At 42.6% G+C, this 17,886-nt stretch overlaps 1 protein-coding gene across 15 annotated transcripts in view; it reads left to right on the top strand.

Annotated features, from left to right (window-relative positions):
* Positions 1-17,886, top strand: part of KMT2C (lysine methyltransferase 2C) — a 332,701-nt gene that overhangs the window by 291,887 nt on the left and 22,928 nt on the right. For all 15 annotated transcript variants that reach the window (XM_030550063.1, XM_030550061.1, XM_030550055.1 and 12 more), the window contains 5 exons: positions 244-355; positions 2,940-3,018; positions 3,138-3,201; positions 10,586-10,818; positions 14,068-15,768. In XM_030550063.1, coding sequence (XP_030405923.1) covers positions 244-355; positions 2,940-3,018; positions 3,138-3,201; positions 10,586-10,818; positions 14,068-15,768 — 2,189 coding nt within the window. The remainder of the gene's footprint in view (positions 1-243; positions 356-2,939; positions 3,019-3,137; positions 3,202-10,585; positions 10,819-14,067; positions 15,769-17,886) is intronic.

The raw sequence follows: 17,886 nt of genomic DNA, 5'->3' as shown, positions 1-17,886 counted from the left end.
CTGAGATGCTTACTGAAGTGCAGGTTTCTTACAGAATACAGAAACCTGTATGTTAATCTCTAGTTATAAAGCGAAGAAAAAAATTAATTTGAAGTATGCATGGATAAATAATTGTAATGCAGCTGTTTTAAACTCATGGGATTAGTACATGTGCCAATATTGGAAATATTCGTTATGTTGGTAGTTCAGTAAAATCAAAATGTTCAGCTATGTAATTCACCCATTACTATTTTTGTTTCATAGATTTTGATGCAATCACTGATCCCATAATGAAAGCAAAAATGGTAGCTCTTAAAGGTATCAATAAAGTAATGGCACAGAGCAATATGGGAATGCCACCAATGGTTATGAACAGGTATGCAAAAGATGACACTATTGTTTAAAGTAAAAAAGGAAAAGTGACCCAAAGTATTATAGCCTTTTAGCCGCCAGCATCAGTAGACCCGAAGAAGAGCTCTGTGCGGCTTGAAAGCTTGAATCTCTCACCAACAGAAGTTGGTCCAATAAAATATATGAGCTCACCCACCTTGTCCCTCTGGAGTCTGAAAAGTCATTCTCAGCAACAGCATTAGCACATTATAGACCATCACAATTATTCACAGTGAATCATAATAAGATGTGAAAAAAGGCCCAGGTTATCATTTAGCTCATACTCCATGCCAATACAGCATTGCTCCCTAGGGTAAAGACAGTGTGTTCTAGTGGACAGGACACTGGACTGGAACTCAGAAGACCTGGGTTCCATTTTCAGCTCTACCATTGATCTGTTGTAAGACTTTCGGCAAGCCATTTCATCTCTCTCTACCTTAGTTTCCTCATCTGTAAAATGTGTAATGATATATACGGTAGAACTTCAGAGTTATGAACTGACCAGTTAACCACATACTGTGTTTGGAACCAGAAGTATGCAATCATGTAGCAGCTGAGACCCAAAAAAAGAAAAAGCAAATACAGTACAGTACTGTGTTAAACATAAGCTACTAAAACAATAAAGGGAAAGCAGCATTTCTGCATAGTAAAGATCTATGAATCAAAATTGCTATTCAAGATTTAGTTATTTTATTGTTGTTACTACCATAAATTTCCTAGTGCTTTTATCTAGACTAATTTAAAATGGTCCAAGCAGTAGAGCTTCTAGCACTTCCCTCATAAGTTTCTACTCCATAGTGTAATAAAGCGACTGTTAGTAATGAAGACTTCACCGTGGTGGTCCATGCCCTTGCCACTTCTAAGATACATTACTGCAACTGTGTCTGTTTGCAGCTACCCTAGACCAATGTTTTTCAAACTGTGGGTCAAAACTCACTACTGGGTCGTGGCATCTAAGGCGGTGGGTTGCCTTGCTCTGGTCAGCACTGCCGACCGGGACATTAAAAGTCGGCAGTGCTGCCCAGCTAAGGCAGGCTAGTGCCTACATTTTCCAACACCGCACTGTGTCCTGGAAGTGGCCAGCAGCAGGTCCGGTTTCTAGGCAGGGAGGCCTCGGGGCTCCACGCACTGCTCTAGCCTCAAGCACTGACTCCGCACTCCCAATGGCCAGCAACCGGCCAATGGGAACTGGGGGGAGATGGGAGGTCCTGCAGGCAAGAGTCGCACAGAGCTGTTTATGTGCCTCCGCCTAGGAGCCAGACGTGCTGCTGGCCACTTCCGGCCCGCAGCACAGTCCGCGGTGTATCCCAACTGCGCTGCTGACCGGGAACCGCTGGAGGTAAGACCACGCCCCAACCTCTTACTCCAAACCTCTGACCCAGCCTGAGCCCCCTGAAACCAGCAACCCCTTCCTGCACGCCAAACCCCTTATCCCCGGCCCCACCCCAGAGAATGCATCCTCAGCCCAAAGCCCTGACCCCCTCCTGCATCCCAACTGCCTGCCCCAGCCCTGAGCCTCCCCCCAAATCCAGAACTCCACCTACACCCCAAACCCCTCATCCCTAGCCCTGAGTCCCTCCAAACCTGGAGCCCCTCCTGCACCCCAAACCGCTCATCCCCAGCTCAGCACCCTGACCCCCTTCTACACCCCTGCCCCAGCCCAGAGCTCCTCCCATACTTTGAACCCCTCATTCCCAGCCCTATCCCGCAGCCCTCACCCACACACCCTAGCCCCCTCCCACATCCCATACCCTTCATTCCCAGCTCCGTTGGGTCACGAGCATCAACAATTTTCTTCAACTGGGTTCCCAGAAAAAAAGTTTGAAAACCACTGCCCTAGAAGAGAACTTACAAACTTGTGCTCGCACAGATTGTAGTGGCACCCATCCTCAGAGGGTAGGTTAACTGTGAACACTGGATTCCTCTTTGTTTCTAAATGCAATAAAAGGAATTGGTTGTGATATTTAGAAGCCATGATCTAGGACACAGCTCCATGACGAATTCCATCTCCTTCTGTCTTGTCATTGTGGTTAAGCGCCTTGGGGTTCCATTTGTTGTTGCTCCCTGGAGTTACATTGTCCAAGTTTAGCAGCAGTATCTTTTAAAAAACTATTTGTAATGCTCAAAATGCTATTTTCTCTAATTTGCGTAGGTATTTATACTGTGGTATCTAAGCACATTGAATCCTACTTTTTACATCACGTAGCATTTAAAATTCAAGCACAGAGACTTCTCGAGTGATCTGTATGCATTCAGCCACCTTTATTAATTATCACTATTAGGAAACTCCAGGTAGCTCCTGGTATAAGGCAACTTAAGCCATTTTTAGTTAATGCCTTTGTGAATTATAAGGCACAACAGGTTGAACTGAGGGCAAAGTGTTACAAGGGTGAAATAAGAAATATCATTTTCAAAATCTGGCAAGTAATTAGGATGTAATAGTTCTAACAAATATCTCTAAAAGGTTTAGAAGTTTTATTTTAGTTCAAAATAATTTTAAACAATGCATCTGTACTAAAGTGCTCAGTAGTTTAAAAAGTCTGTTATAGCTGATCTTTATGTATCAATAGGTTTCCCTTTATGGGTCAGCCAATGTCAGGAACACAGACTAGTGAAGGCCAGAATCTTATGCAGCAACCAATCACACAGGTAACATAACTTGATATGAGTGTTACAGAAGAAGTGTTGATAAATTATGAATATTTTATTTTCTTCTTAAAAGGAATTGTGATTTAATCACTTTGCTTATACATTTTACTGGTTTTTAGGATGGAAGTTTGACACCTCAGATTTCTAGGCCTAATCCTCCAAATTTTGGTCCTGGTTTTGTCAGTAAGTATAAACCTTATAATTTCGTGTATGTGAACTTGAGATTTCATATTGCAGGTTCTTTTTTTAAAGGAAAACATCACATATGACTATTTGATTGCCAAAAAATGTTTTCCTAGCACCACTAATTCTCTTGCTTACTTAAAATTTATCATTTCATAATTACAATATTAATTCAAAACAAAATACAAAATCTTAAAACATTAAAACAATATCAAAAAAATCTTCAAAAACATCGTGAAAAAAGATGGAAATGTATACAAATATGAATCTGATAGTACTAATCATATAGAGTAATTACTATTTTCCATTGGCAAAAGAATAGTAATTAATTATATATTAAACTACAGTCAGCTATCTCAAAAATCTAATAATTGCTCTGTTGGATCTCTGTTGGAATAGTTATCCAAAATAACGAGTTATTTTTAATTTAAAAATCAAAAAGGGCGTTGCATCATCAGTCAAAAAGAAAAAAGATTTTTGGAATTTAGTTAAGCAAAACTTGTCAGAAAACCAGAAAAACTAACTGCAGGAACCTCTACCTAAAGAAAGAGCAATTTTATTCATCCAGAATTGGTAACTTTAGAAATACTTGGAAACATGTCTATTTTAGTAGATATGCCTAATATTTCATTTCCCCCTGACCCTCCCAGGGCTGGCTCCAGGCACCAGCCGAGCAAGTTCGTGCTTGGGGCAGCAGATTCTACGGGGTGGCATTCCGCCCAAACCTAGGGCGGCATGGCTGTGGGGTTTTTTTGTTGTTTTGTTTGTTTGTTTGTTTGCTGCTCTGGCTGTCCTGTAGGGGGCGGCGGTGCAGAGGAGGGGAGCGCCCTGCAGCAAACTCGGCAGGGCAGCCCGCGTCCTCCTCTCCCTGCCGACCAGAGCTGTGTGGAGCCTTCCCAGCAGGCGGCACAGCGGTCGGGGCCACGTGACGAGCTCCCCGCTGAAGCGCTGGCTGCCCCCCCCTTCTTTCTCCCCCCGTCTCCCTCCCCCACCCCTCCTCTAGAGAGATCGCGCACTCTGCAGCACAGGGAGTCCCCTGGCTCTGGCCACCCTGTAGGGTATTTTGTTTTGTTTTTTTTCCCTACCACTATGCCGCTCCAGCCGCGCTGTTTCCCTACCACTTTGCCACTCCAGCCGCGCCGTGTCTCTCCCCGCTCCCCCCCCCCGCTTTGCCACTCCGGCAACACTGTGGTTTTGTTGGCTTTTTTTCCCCCCTCCTTTGCCACTCTGCCCCACACACACACCTTTTTTGTTTGTTTTTTTTTGCTTGGGGCTGCAAAAAAGCCAGAGCTGGCCCTGGCCCCTCCCAAAAAAACATAGCCCTTACATTCTATCAAGAGAGAGATTTAACTGTAGAGTTAAATACTGAACTTTTTTTACATATGCTAAGAAGTTTTTATGTCTGTAAAAAATCTCCCCAAGTATTTAAAAACAACAAAACAGAAGTAGCTAGATTCCCCCCTTCAGATATCGGAAGCCCAATGCACAAAATGCAATTAGAAACTTTACTCAAGTTTTCTAGACTTTCTGAGAGGGATTTTCAATAGCATTCAGCATTGATTTAACTATAATGAGAGCAGTTCTGGGCCAATATTGAGCACTTTTGAAAATCCCACCCTTTGCTTTTTTGATGCAACAAGCAGTTACCCTTAACTAGGACATGTTAATATTTCAGTATGTTCAATCTCACTTTCCTGAGCCAAATGTCTTTTTTCCACATCCACAAAGATATACTCTTTAACACTTCCACTCAGTTGTCACTTTAGGCAATATTATTAGATACAGAATCTAACCTAGCATTGATGGAATCAAGGTGTCCATTGAGAGTGTGGATAGCTGTAAGAACCGAGTCAATAGAGACGCTAGATTCTGCAAGTGCCTGTAGTGCAGTGACAACTAAGGTAGAATATGGTGGGTATTGAAGCACAAGGGAAGACCTGTTTGTGCCAAAACCATTATACATCTTGAGAATATCTGCAAAACATTTTTATAATGGAGTTCTGTTCCTGTTTTTCTGTTTGCTCTGTCTATTAGTCTCAGTGTTGGGTGGCTGGGCAACAAAATGGCAGATGAAATTCAGTGCTGATAAATGCAAAGTAATGCACATTGGAAAACATAATCCCAACTATACACATAAAGTGATGGGGTCTGAATTATCTTTTACCACTCAAGAAAGAGATCTTGGAGTCATTGTGGATAGTTCTCTGAAAACATCCCTCAATGTGCAGCACGAGGCAAAAAAGCAAACAGAATGTTGGGAATCATTAAGAAAGGGATAGTTAATAAAATAGAAAATATCATATTACCTCTATATAAAGCCATGGTACATCTTGAATACTGCATTCAGATGTGGTCGCCTCATCTCAAAAAAGATATATTGGAATTGGAAAAGGTTCAGAAAAGGGCAACAGAAATGATTAGGGGTGTGGAACGGCTGCCATATGAGGAGAGATTAATAAGACTGGGACTTTTCAGCTTGGAAAAGAGACGACTGAGGGGGGATATGACAGAGGTCTATGAAATCATGACTGGTGTGGAGAAAGTAAATAAGAAAGTGTTGTTTACTCCTTCTCATAACACAAAAATTAGGGGCCACCAAATGAAATTAATAGACAGCATGTTTAAAACAAACAAAATGAAGTATTTCTTCACACAACGCACAGTCAGCCTGTGGAACTCCTTGCCAGATGATGATGTGAAAGCCAAGACTATAACAGGGTTCAAAAAAAACTAAATTCATGGAGGATACATCCATCAATGGCTATTAGCCGGGATGAGCAGTGAGGGTGTCTCTAGCCACTGTTTGCCAGAGGCTGGGAATGGGTGACAGGGAATGGATCACTTGATGATTACCTGTTCTGTTCATTCCCTCTGGGGCACCTGGCATTGGCCACTGTTGGAAGACAGGATATTGGGCTGGATGGACCTTTGGTCTGACCCAGTGTGGCATTTCTTATGTTCTGTCATATGAGAAAACTGGTACTGTTCCCAGACCTGGCTGCCTCCTCCCCGATCCTAGACTGAAAGCAGGTGAGAATATTATTAGAAGTACAGTAGATTTTGCTTATTAGTAATCCCTCATTTGCCAGCAAAAAAGTTGCCATTGTACAGCATTTGTCAATAAGCAGAAGGCAAGTTTGCAGGGCTGCAGCCAGTGAAGACACCTCCAGTGCTTCCTTCCCTCGCTGCAGCCCCACAAACCTGCATGCAGGCAGTGCAGCAGCAGGGAGAGAGGTTCCAGCTCAGATGCCAAGGCTTTCTACTCTGAGTGGAGGGCTTGGGGGCCCACAGAGCTGCATGGTACCTCTCTCTGTGCCCCCAGGGGGTCAAAGCTCCTCACATCCCAGTTCTTCCTTCTCTAGGTACAGCCCCCAGCAGGGTGCAGCCCAGAGAGCACAGGGAAAGGCACCACATAACTCTATCATCAGGGCTGCATCCGCCATCTCTGCTAGTGCCCTGCTCATAGCCTCCCCTCCCACTCTGCAGTTCCTTACTTCCTATGCAATCCCTGTGCACTGGCAGGTTTTCAAGGCTGCAGGCCCAGAAGGAAGCTCTGGGTTGTGCTGAGCACTGGGCACAGGCAGGTCTGTGTGGCTGCAGCCAGGGAAGGTATGTCCCAGCCCTTCCTTCCCTGGCTGCAGCTTTGCAAGCCTGCCTGTATCTGGAGCCTTTGTTCCAAAAAAATGTTCATAATAAGAGGCATGCCATTGTCAATATCCAGATCCCACTAACATTAAAGTAAATGGGATGGGATTAACTCCTGGCAAAATCTTGCTATTAACCAGATGTTAATATCTGGGTTGCTAGTAAGCAGAATCTACTGTAACATGCATTGCCCCCAGGAGACAGGTGAAGGAGCCTTGAGTTACTCTGTAGTGGCACTGATAACCAAACTGCATTTATGAGCTCTAAGAAGAGTAACACCCAGTTATCTGCCAAACAGGGCAATTTCTGTAAGAAAAGGCCATTTGGGACTGGAGGCCCTTGACTGAGAACTGGGGAAATGTGCATTGTGCGTAAGACAAATAAAAAAACTCTCCTAAAATAAATAAATAAGATACACATTTTAAGTTGTTCTTATTGCAGTGACTTCAGTAGTTCTTAAAAACAATTTGTATTTTTATTAATAATTCTGTAGATGCTTGCGATTACAGATATCTCATGCAGTCCAGTTTTTCTCAGTGATTTCTTACATTCTTCCATTTCCTAGTGGCCTCATATAAAAAAATTATATAAAGAGGTTCCCTTCTCACTGAATGCAATTTTAAACGCTATCTGTGATCAGAGATGAGTTGATTTGTTACATTACTGGATAAATTCATGGAGGTTAAGTCCACTAATGACTATTAGCCAGGATGGGTAAGGAATGGTGTCTCTAGCCTCTGTTTGTCAGAGGGTGGAGATGGATGGCAGGAGAGAGGTCACTTCATCGTTACCTGTAGGTTCACTCCCTCTGGGGCACCTGGCATTGGCCACTGTCGGTAGACAGGATACTGGGCTAGATGGACCTTTGGTCTGACCCAGTACTGCCATTCTTATGTACTGAACAGAACTTTATATTCTTCTTTGAGTGATTGCTCATGTCGATTCCATTCAAAGTGTCTGCGCGCCCACATGGGAAGTCATCAGAGATTTTTGCCTTAGCAGTATCTGTAGGGCCAGCCGTGGCACCCCCCCTTGAGTGCCATGCTCTGGCTTCAGTATATCAGGCATGGCCAGCCCTATGCCCTCTCAATTCCTTCTTACCGCGCATGGTGGTTAGTTGGAGTGCCTTTCCTTCCATAGCAAGGGCTAGCGGTTTCATTTCTTCTGACTTCGAGCCTTAGGACCTTGGAAATAGTTGTTTATAGTTAAGGCTGTGAGTTTGTCACGGAGGTCACAGAAACTGTGACCTCCATGACTTCTGCAGCGGCTGGTGTGCCTGGCTCAGGGGCAGTTCAGGCAGCCCCTGTGCCAGGCGCACTGACCGCTGCTGGGGCAGTCTTGGCCCACCACCATTCCCACCTCCAGCAGAGTTTGGGTGTGGAAGGAGGCAGGGGCATGGGATGGGGTGAGGCAGGCTCTGGATGGCGCTTACCTGGGGAGCTCCCCAGATGCAGTGACATCCCCGTCCCTCAGCTCCTAGGCAGAGGTGTGGCCAGGCAGCTCTGTGCACTGCCTCCGCCCAGAATGCTGGCTTTGCAGCTCCTATTGGCCAGGAACCACAGCCAGTAAGAACTATGGAGACGGTGCCTGCAGGCTGAGGTGGCGTGCGGAGCTGCCTGGCCACACCTCTGCCTAGGAGCTAAGCAGCATTGAAGCTACCCCTCTGCTTGGATCTGCCGTCCCAGAATCATGGAAATGTTTTGCACCCAAACCCAGCGGCACTGCCCTTGATGGCTTGGCTGCTGCATGGCTAAGCATGGATGAATGGGCATGCTCGGCCCATGTTCAGTAGGTTTTCCTGGGTAGCAGGAAACCCTCCACCAGAGTGGCTTACGTGGTCAAATGGAAACGGTTCACATGCTGGGCCTCGGAATGGTGTATTCGGGCTAAGCAGGTCCCACTGCAGAAGGTCTTGGATTATCTGCTGCACCTCAGACTCCAAGATTTGTCCCTGTCATCAGTCAAGGTTGACCTGACTACTATCTCAGCTTTCCACCCTCTGTTCTAAGGTAGGTCGATCTTCACTCGTGACGCGACGACATGGCCTTTGAAATGTCTGTAGCATTTCTAGCTGCACGTCTGGGATCCCCTTCCCCACGGAACCTGAATCTCATGCTGTTGAGGCTCCTGGAGCCTCTCTTTGCGCCTCTGGCTTCCTGCTCTCTCCTGCTTCTCTCCTGGAAGGTTTCGTTCCTGGTCATGATAACATCAGCCCACAGGGTGTCCAAGATCAGGCTCACTTTGGAGCCACCCTGTGCAGTCTTCTAGAAGGATACGGTCCAGCTGCGACCGCACCCAGAGTTTCTGCACAAAGTCATTTCCCAGTTTCATACTGACCAGGGTATATACTTACCTGTCTTCTTTCCAAAGCCCCATGTGTCAAATGAGGCATGCAGGCTACGCATCCTGGACTTCAGGAGAGCACTGGTCTTCTAGGCAGATAGAACAAAGCCATTGTATAAGTCAATGCGGTTGTTCATAGTGGTGGCAAACAGAATGAAAGGTCACCCAGTGTCTGCTAAGTGGATTTCGTCCTGGATCACAGCCAGCATCTGCTACTGTTATGAGCTGGCGAAGGTGCCTCCGCCGGTGATCATGACTGCACACTTGACTAGGGCATGAGCATTGTCAGCAGCCTTCCTGGCACAGGTACCTATCCAAGAGATCTGTAGGGCCATTAGCTGGTCATCTGTCCACACGTTTGCACCTCATTATGCGCTTTCCCAGCAAAGTCGAGACGGCACTGCCTTTGGCAGAACAGTCCTGCAAGCTGCAAAACCATGAACTCTGAGCCCACTTCTATTGATACTGCTTGTGAGTCACCTAGAATGGAATCAACATGAGCAAGCACTTGAAGAAGAAAAAATGGTTACCTACTTCTCATAACTGTTGTTCTTCGAGATGTGTAGCTCATGTCCATTCCATTACCCACCCTCTTACCCTTCTGTCGGAGTTGCCGGCAAGAAGGAGCTGAGGGCGTAGGGCTGGCAGCACCTACTATACCAACGCATGAGCACGGGCACTCAAGGGGGCACTACAGCCGGCCCTATGGATACCGCTACGGCAAAAATCTCCAATGACCACGCACGTGGGCGTGCGCACACCTGAAATGGAATGGGCATGAGCAACACATCTCAAAGAACAACAATTACGAAAGGTAAGTAACAATTTTTTTCAATCCCTTTGCTCTTACTGCTCCTGTGGTCGGTGATTTCAACTGGCTACCAGTCAATGTCAGTTGAGGTAAGGTGGTGTTTTTACCCTAGTATGCCCTACATGCTTTGTATCCTATCTGTTTGAGAGACTGCCTCTCCCCATGTATTATGATTATTTGACATTCTTAAGTTTAGTTTACACAGGAGGGGGCTGATAGCAAAGTAAGAGTTTTAATTTCCCTTTTGAATCCACTAGAACCCAAATTTGGTCATGACCAAATCATGGTACAAGATTCACCTGTGCTCCTATGCGTCCCCTGTGTCGGGGGCTGATTGGGAGGTAAATGGAATGATAGAGTTTGTTTTTTGGGGACTTGGTGGGGCTTAGATATTGTTTTGGATTTGAAAGCCTTTTTAGAAGTGCTGTTTCTTTTTGTGCATTTTTGATGGATACTATTACTTTAAATTTTGTGCTGCATGTAGAAAGTATGAAAGCCATAGTAAATAACCCCTTCATTTAAAACAAGAGTCCTTCGTATAATATTAATGGTTACTTTCCTTGTATTACTCCCCTCCCCCTCCAGATGATTCACAGAGAAAGCAATATGAAGAATGGCTTCAAGAAACACAACAACTTCTGCAAATGCAACAGAAATACCTTGAAGAGCAAATTGGAGCACACAGAAAATCAAAAAAAGCGCTTTCAGCAAAACAACGCACTGCCAAAAAAGCTGGCCGTGAATTCCCAGAAGAAGATGCAGAACAGCTTAAGCATGTTACTGAGCAGCAGAGTATGGTCCAAAAACAACTAGAACAGGTAACAATTTGGAAAAAAAAAAAACAACAGGACAGCATCTTTTCTGTTTAATATTAAGGTATAACACTGTAAGCTTACTTGTTTCTTTAAATCCGCTAGATATGCATTGTAACGGGGGCTGTCAAATGGTTAAAAAGAAGTAATTCTGATTAATTGCAAGATTAAAAATATTAACTTCAGTTAATCACAGTTTTAATCACACTGTTAATAATAGATTACCAATTTAAATTTATTATAAATATTTTTGGATTTTTTCTACATTTTCAAATATATTTGTTTCAATTACAATGCACAATGCAAAGAGTGGAGTGCTCACTTTATATTTTTATTACAAATATTTGCACTGTAAAAAAAGATAAACAAAAGATAGTGAAATCTACAAGTCAAAGTATGAAAAGGCATATGAACATTTAGCATCTCTGGCATGTAAATACTTTGCAATGCCAGCTACAAGAATGCCATTCGAACGCTGTTCTCACTTTCAGGTGACGTAAATAAGTAGCGGCAGCATTATCTCCCATAAATGTAAACAGACTTGTTTGTCTTAGCGATTGAGTGAACAAGAAGTAGGACGCTTTACAGTTTTACATTGTTTTGTTTTTTAGTGCAGTTATGTAACCAAAAAAAAAAATTCATTTGTAAGTTGCACTTTCATGATAAAGAAATTATACTACAACACTTGTATGAAGTGAATTGAAAAATACTATTTCTTTTGTTTATCTTTTTACAGTGCAAATATTTTCCATAAAAATAATATAAAGTGAGCACTGTAGACTTTGTATTCTGTATTATAATTGAAATCAATATATTTGAAAATGTAGAAAAACATCCAGATGTTTATAATATATTTAAATTGGTATTCTATTATTGTTTAACAGTGCGATTAAAACTGCACTTAATCATGATTAATTCTCTTAATCAAGTTAATTTGTTTTGAATTAATTGCTTGAGTTAACTGTGATTAATTGACAGCCCTAACTGTAACAATTAAACACAGTGCAATTCATGTTAAAAAAACAAACAAAACTCCTCATGTTTCACATGAGTAATGTCAGTTATGAGATTCAATTTCTCAGCATTACTGGAACTACAAGAGAAAAAACTACACTAACAATGGGAAAAAAACTGTTTTAAGAGTTTGGGAAGAGAAAGACCGGATGGCAGCAGTGTGAAGGAAAGCCAGAGTCTATTCAGATGCACTGGCAATTATATAAGAATAGGAACATCTTGAAATACAGGGCTGTATTTCCACTGAAGGAATCCATCAACTAAGGGTTTTTTCTCTGATTTTATCATTTCACCAGATTCACTTGGTAGCATTCTACCTTTTGTAATAGTCAGTGTTGTGTCATTTATTTTATATTTTCCTGTTCAAATGCCTTCTTTTATTACAGTTTAATATCGTATTTTTGTATGATCTTTCTTTATTCTGTGAAAAACAAGAAATTCATAGTGAATACTAGGAGAGAGCTTATCAGGTTACATGGTCACTATATAAAATAGTCACAGTTCAGAAGAAATCTGATACTAGAGCTGTGCTGAGTGCAGTTTAGGAGCCTCTTCCTTATTCTTTAGAATTTAAGCCCAGGGTATCAGACTCGTTTGGAGGAGAGTGCTGCATTCCATGTTGAATTAAGACCTGTGGGCTGGGATATAATTTAAAGACTTTATGGTACCCTCAGTCCACAGCAGCTATTCCACTGATGTCAGTGGGAGGTTTGCACAGAGGTTAAGGGAACTGTGAATTCTTTCTGAAGTAACTAAGCTTTATTGATTATTTGTGTAGCAGTCACTCTAATTCACTAAGAAAATATGGTCCACTTTAGACCACTGTTACTTCTGCCTTTTGGTTCTCTTTTTTCCTCATTGCCTTCTCTCTGTTTCTCTCCCTTTCCTTTGTCTTTCATTTCTGTTCTACCCTCAGTCTCTCCTTTCCTGCAACAGCTCCCAAATCTCGTCCCTTTTATATACTGAAATGATTAGCAGTGAAATAGTTAATTTTGTCACAGAAGTGTCATCATTGGTGGGGTTAAAGAGAAGTCAATGGGGTTAAAGTTAAGCATGTATTTTTAATTGCTGCAGTGAACTGAGGCCTTATGTCTTTGGCCCGCATGGTTGGGCACAGTATTCTGCAATATCCTTACAATGGACCTCTGTTCGTGAAGTATAGAATGTTTGTTGCCTTTTCTTTCCAATTTGTAGAAAGAGCATTTTCGTAGAAGGGGCTTGGTGCAGTTCTGTAGAGACAGATGTGATGGGAAGATGAAGCAACCAGATATAATTTAATTTTTTTATTTTTTATTTTTATTAACAATAGATCACAGATAAAGGGAACACTTTTTCGTACAATACTGGTAAAAATGCATTGCACATACTCTACTTCATTCTAATCTTCTGTTACAGTTGCTAGCCATGATATTAATGATAGATAATTGTAGCCTGTTAGTTAAGGGTGTTTTATTTTTCTATTATTTTATAAACCTATATTGCATTTGATGCCGGAAGGTGCCGGGCTCCCTCAACTCCCTTTGAAGTCAGTGATGCCCTGATTAAGGACAACACTTAAATATATGCTTAAGTGGAACTTAAACAGGCTTAAATTTAAGTATGTGCTTAAATGTTTTCCTGAACGAGGGCCTGAAAGCTGAAGGGTGCTTAGCTGGCTCCAGGATCGAACCCCAGTCCCTATTGCCATTGCAGTCAAGCCTCCACTGTACATTTAATACCAAGAGTTTATCTCTATATAGCATGCACTTCAGGTGCTCTAGAGCTTTTTTAAAATAGCCTTTACTGTAAATGGTTTTTTCACATAAATGCAAACTATAGTAACAAATAAAACAAAAGTCACTATATGGCTAATGGCAGTAATATATATTTTTCTGCATAATTTATTTCTTATTTGCCTATATATTGCAAGTTCTCTGCAGTTTTGAATAGTGCTGCATAATGAAACTCTAGTTTAAAGATGAGCGCTGCTTCTGAAATATTGTCCCTTGTTCTGGTTCTTTGTGGTTATATGTTGTATAATCAGTTAATAGTATGGAAACTGGCATTGGGAAGGATTGCACTCTTTTTGGTTAGCTGATGGATATTGGACATGAAATAAGCTTAATGTGTTATAGTGCTAATCTTGGACAAGACTCATTTACCAATAAAATAATTTCAGTGTAGTATGTCCTATATATTTTAGGTCTATTATATATTAAGTAGAACCTTGTAGAGATGAGTAATGACTTGTCTAAATTTCAGATTCGAAAACAGCAAAAGGAACATGCAGAGCTCATTGAAGAATATCGAATCAAGCAGCAGCAGCAGCAGTGTGGGATAACACCACATTCTATAATGCCAGGAGTCCAGTCTCAGCCACCTGTGGTTCCAGGAGGAAAACCACCAGCAATGAATCAGCAGAACTTCCCCATGGTAGCACAACAACTCCAGCATCAGCAGCACACAGTTGTAATTCCTGGGCAATCCAACCCAGCCAGAATGCCAAATTTACCTGGGTGGCAACCTGCAACTGCTCCTCCAAATCACCTCCCCCTCAATGCTCCAAGGATGCAGCCTCCAATGACACAGTTGCCAATGAATCCTGGCACACCAACTCCAGTGCCAGGTTCCAATGCAAATGCACAGTCAGGACCACCACCAAGGGTTGAATTTGATGATAATAACCCATTTAGTGAAAGTTTTCAAGAGCGGGAACGAAAGGAGCGTTTACGAGAGCAGCAAGAACGGCAACGAATACAGCTTATGCAGGAGGTGGACCGACAGAGGGCTTTGCAGCAGAGGATGGAAATGGAACAACATGGCATGATAGGGTCAGAATTAAATAACAGAGCTTCCTTGTCTCAGATACCTTTCTTTAACTCTGACCTACCCTGTGATTTCATGCCGCCTCCACGACCCCTTCAGCAATCTCCACAGCATCAACAGCAGCAAATGGGGCAAGTTTTGCAACAAAGCCCTGTGAACTCACCACCTGCAGTAAATTTTATGCAAAGCAATGAGCGAAGACCACTGGGGCCTGCCCCTTTTGGACCTGAACCACCTTCAATTCCTGGTGGATCCCCTAACTTCCATTCTGTAAAACAATCCCATGGGAGTATCTCTGGGACCAGCTTCACACAGAACCAAGTACGGCCTCCATTTGTGCCTGGTATACCTGCAGGACCTCCAGCAGCTGGTAGTGGTCCTTCATGTGGCCAAGACACCAGCATGCCCCACGCACCAAATTTCCCTGGGTCAGGTCAGTCTCTCATTCAGCTGTATTCTGATATAATTCCAGAAGAGAAAGGAAAAAAGAAAAGGACACGAAAAAAGAAAAAGGATGATGATGCTGAGTCAATAAAAGCCCCATCAACTCCACATTCAGATATAACTGCACCCCCAACTCCAGCTGTTTCAGATTCTACCTCTACCCCAACAGTTAGCACACCCAGTGAACTTACTCATCATCAGGATGAATCAGCGGAGCTAGCAGGCTCATCAACAACAAATGCTGTGGAGAACTCGCCTTCCTTAGATCTGGAATGTAAGCATTCCAGTAGTGGTTTGCTCCAAAAGAAATTGCCTCAGAAATCTAGTGTAAATCCTGAGACTGAAAAGAGCAGGACAGATGTGCCTGCCAGCATTCAGGAAATTAAACTGGAAAAAGCAGAATCTGATCAATGTTCTGGTCAAGCTGAGCCTAAAACAGAGACTCAAAGTGGTATTACGATAGAAGAAGACAAGGCCACACTGCACCCTGACTCTTCAGCACAGAGTCCAGCACAATCAACCAGCACCCCAGCAGCAAAAGGGGAATCAGGGAATGAATTGCTGAAACACTTGCTTAAAAATAAAAAATCATCCTCTCTTGTAAATCAGAAATCAGAGAACAGCTGCCGATCAGAAGAAGAAAGTGTTGGGGACAACAAATTGGTGGAGAAACAGAACCCAGCTGAAGGAATGGTAAGGTGGTTGTTTTTGAAATGCATGTCAACATGTAAAGGGCTAGATGGTGACATTACAATTTAATGCCAAGCATGGGGCAGCAAGTTGTGATGCTTTTGGAGCAGCCCCATTGCAGGGAAGGGGAGAATCCCCAAATCACTAATCTCCATCCCAATCTCCCTGCTACTCTGAAGCAGGGGTAAACTGGGCTGGATGTAAATCTGTTGCATTGTATGCTCTGCTGTATGGCATGCAGGTGTGCCAATGGAGGAAGAGGGGGAACCAAGGCTCTGCCCCGCTGAGCAAGGATGAGACATTAGCAGCTCATAGATTCCAAGGCCAGCATGGTCCATTGTGATCACCTAGTCTGACCTCCTGTATAACACAGGCCTAGAACTTCCCTAAAATAATTCCTAGAGCAGAGCTTTTTGAAAAATATCCTGCCTTGATTTAAAAATTGTCCGTGATAGAGAATCCACCATGACTCTTGGTAAGTTGTTCCAATGGTTAATTACTCTCCCAGTTAAAAATATACACTTATTTCCTATCTGAATTTGTCTGTCTTCTACTTCCAGCCATTGGATCATGTTATACCTTTCTCTGCTAGACTGAAGAGCCCATTATTAATTTTTTTTCCCCATGTAGGTACTTACAGGTTGTAATCAAGTTACTTCTTGACCTTCTCTTTGTTAAACTAAATTGATTGAGCTCCTTGAATCTGTCACCATAAAACAGGTTTTCTAATCCTTTAATCATTCTCGTGTCTCTTCTCTGAACCCTCTTCAACTTATCAATATCCTTCTTGAATTGTGAACAAAGGAACCGGACACGATATTCCGGCAGTGGTTGCACCACTGCCAAATAGAGAAGAAAATAATCTCTCTAATCCTATTTGAGATTCCCCTATTTATTAGGGTGACCAGACAGCAAATGTGAAAAATCGGGACAGGTGGTGGGGGGTAATAGGAGCCAATATAAAAAAAAGACCCAAAAATCAGGTCTGTCCCTATAAAATCAGGACATCTGGTCACCCTGCTATTTAGGCATTCAAGGATGGCATTAGCCCTTTTGGCCACAGGATTGCACTGGGAGCTCATATTCAGCTGGTTATCCACCACAGCTCCCAAGTCCTTTTCAGAGTCACTGAGTCCCCAAATACAGAACAGAAATATTTATTGAACACTCTGCCTCTTCTGTATTATTACTGATAATTCTACCATTTCCATCTAGTAATAGACGAGTACCATTGTTAGGATTCTTTTTATTTCTAATATTCTTAAGAAACTCTTCCTTATTGTCCTTAACTCTGCAGAGGTAGCATACGTGCAAAGGAGTAAGGGCACCTTATCCCCACCCTCTCCCGACTCGCACACAGGACAGACCACAATCTGCCCCTATATAAATCAGCCACTTCAGAAGGACTAATTTTTAATATAACACAATAGTTCGGCCTGTTCACAAATGAATATCCCTAAAAATAATACAAAGGTTAATTTGTTTTTCTATAGACAATCATTATTTTAAAACGTACCCATTTCTGATGTTTACCATGAGTAATGCTGCAGTTTAAATTCTGTTTTTTTTATGTCAGCAGAACTATATATCAGTACCTTTCTTTTGTACTGTGGTTCCTGTATTCATTGTTCCGAAGATCAACTACCTCTACTTTTTGACTGTTTTCTAAAAATTCCTACTCAGAAGACCTGGCAATATAGGAGAGGGGGGAAAATATTCCAAACCTCCTAATTGTGTATCCTCATGCTCTTTTCATTTGTCTGTAACACTCACTTGTTTCCTATCTTAAATTAGGCCTGGGTGCGACTTCAGTGGGGTTCTGCACAGACAAGGGGCTTGTTCATGTGTATGAACTTGCAGATTTGGGCCTTAACTTGCAAACTCTTCAAGTCAGGGACTATCTTTTCCTATACATTTGTACGGCACCTACCCTAATCCAGTTTGAGGCCTCTGAGCATCTCTGTAAATAATAATGTTTATTATTTAGGGTCTTCCCTTTTTGTGAGCTAAATAAGAACATCTTCTGCTGAATGAATGGCAAGCCTGACGACCACGGTGTTTATAGCAAGTAAACTGAGAAGACAGTACTGGCATTAGGGTTTATTAGCCCAGGATAGTGAT

The sequence above is a fragment of the Gopherus evgoodei genome, chromosome 2, assembly GCF_007399415.2.
Source record: "Gopherus evgoodei ecotype Sinaloan lineage chromosome 2, rGopEvg1_v1.p, whole genome shotgun sequence".
NCBI lineage: Eukaryota > Metazoa > Chordata > Testudines > Testudinidae > Gopherus > Gopherus evgoodei.
This window is presented reverse-complemented; position numbering and strand designations above follow the sequence as displayed.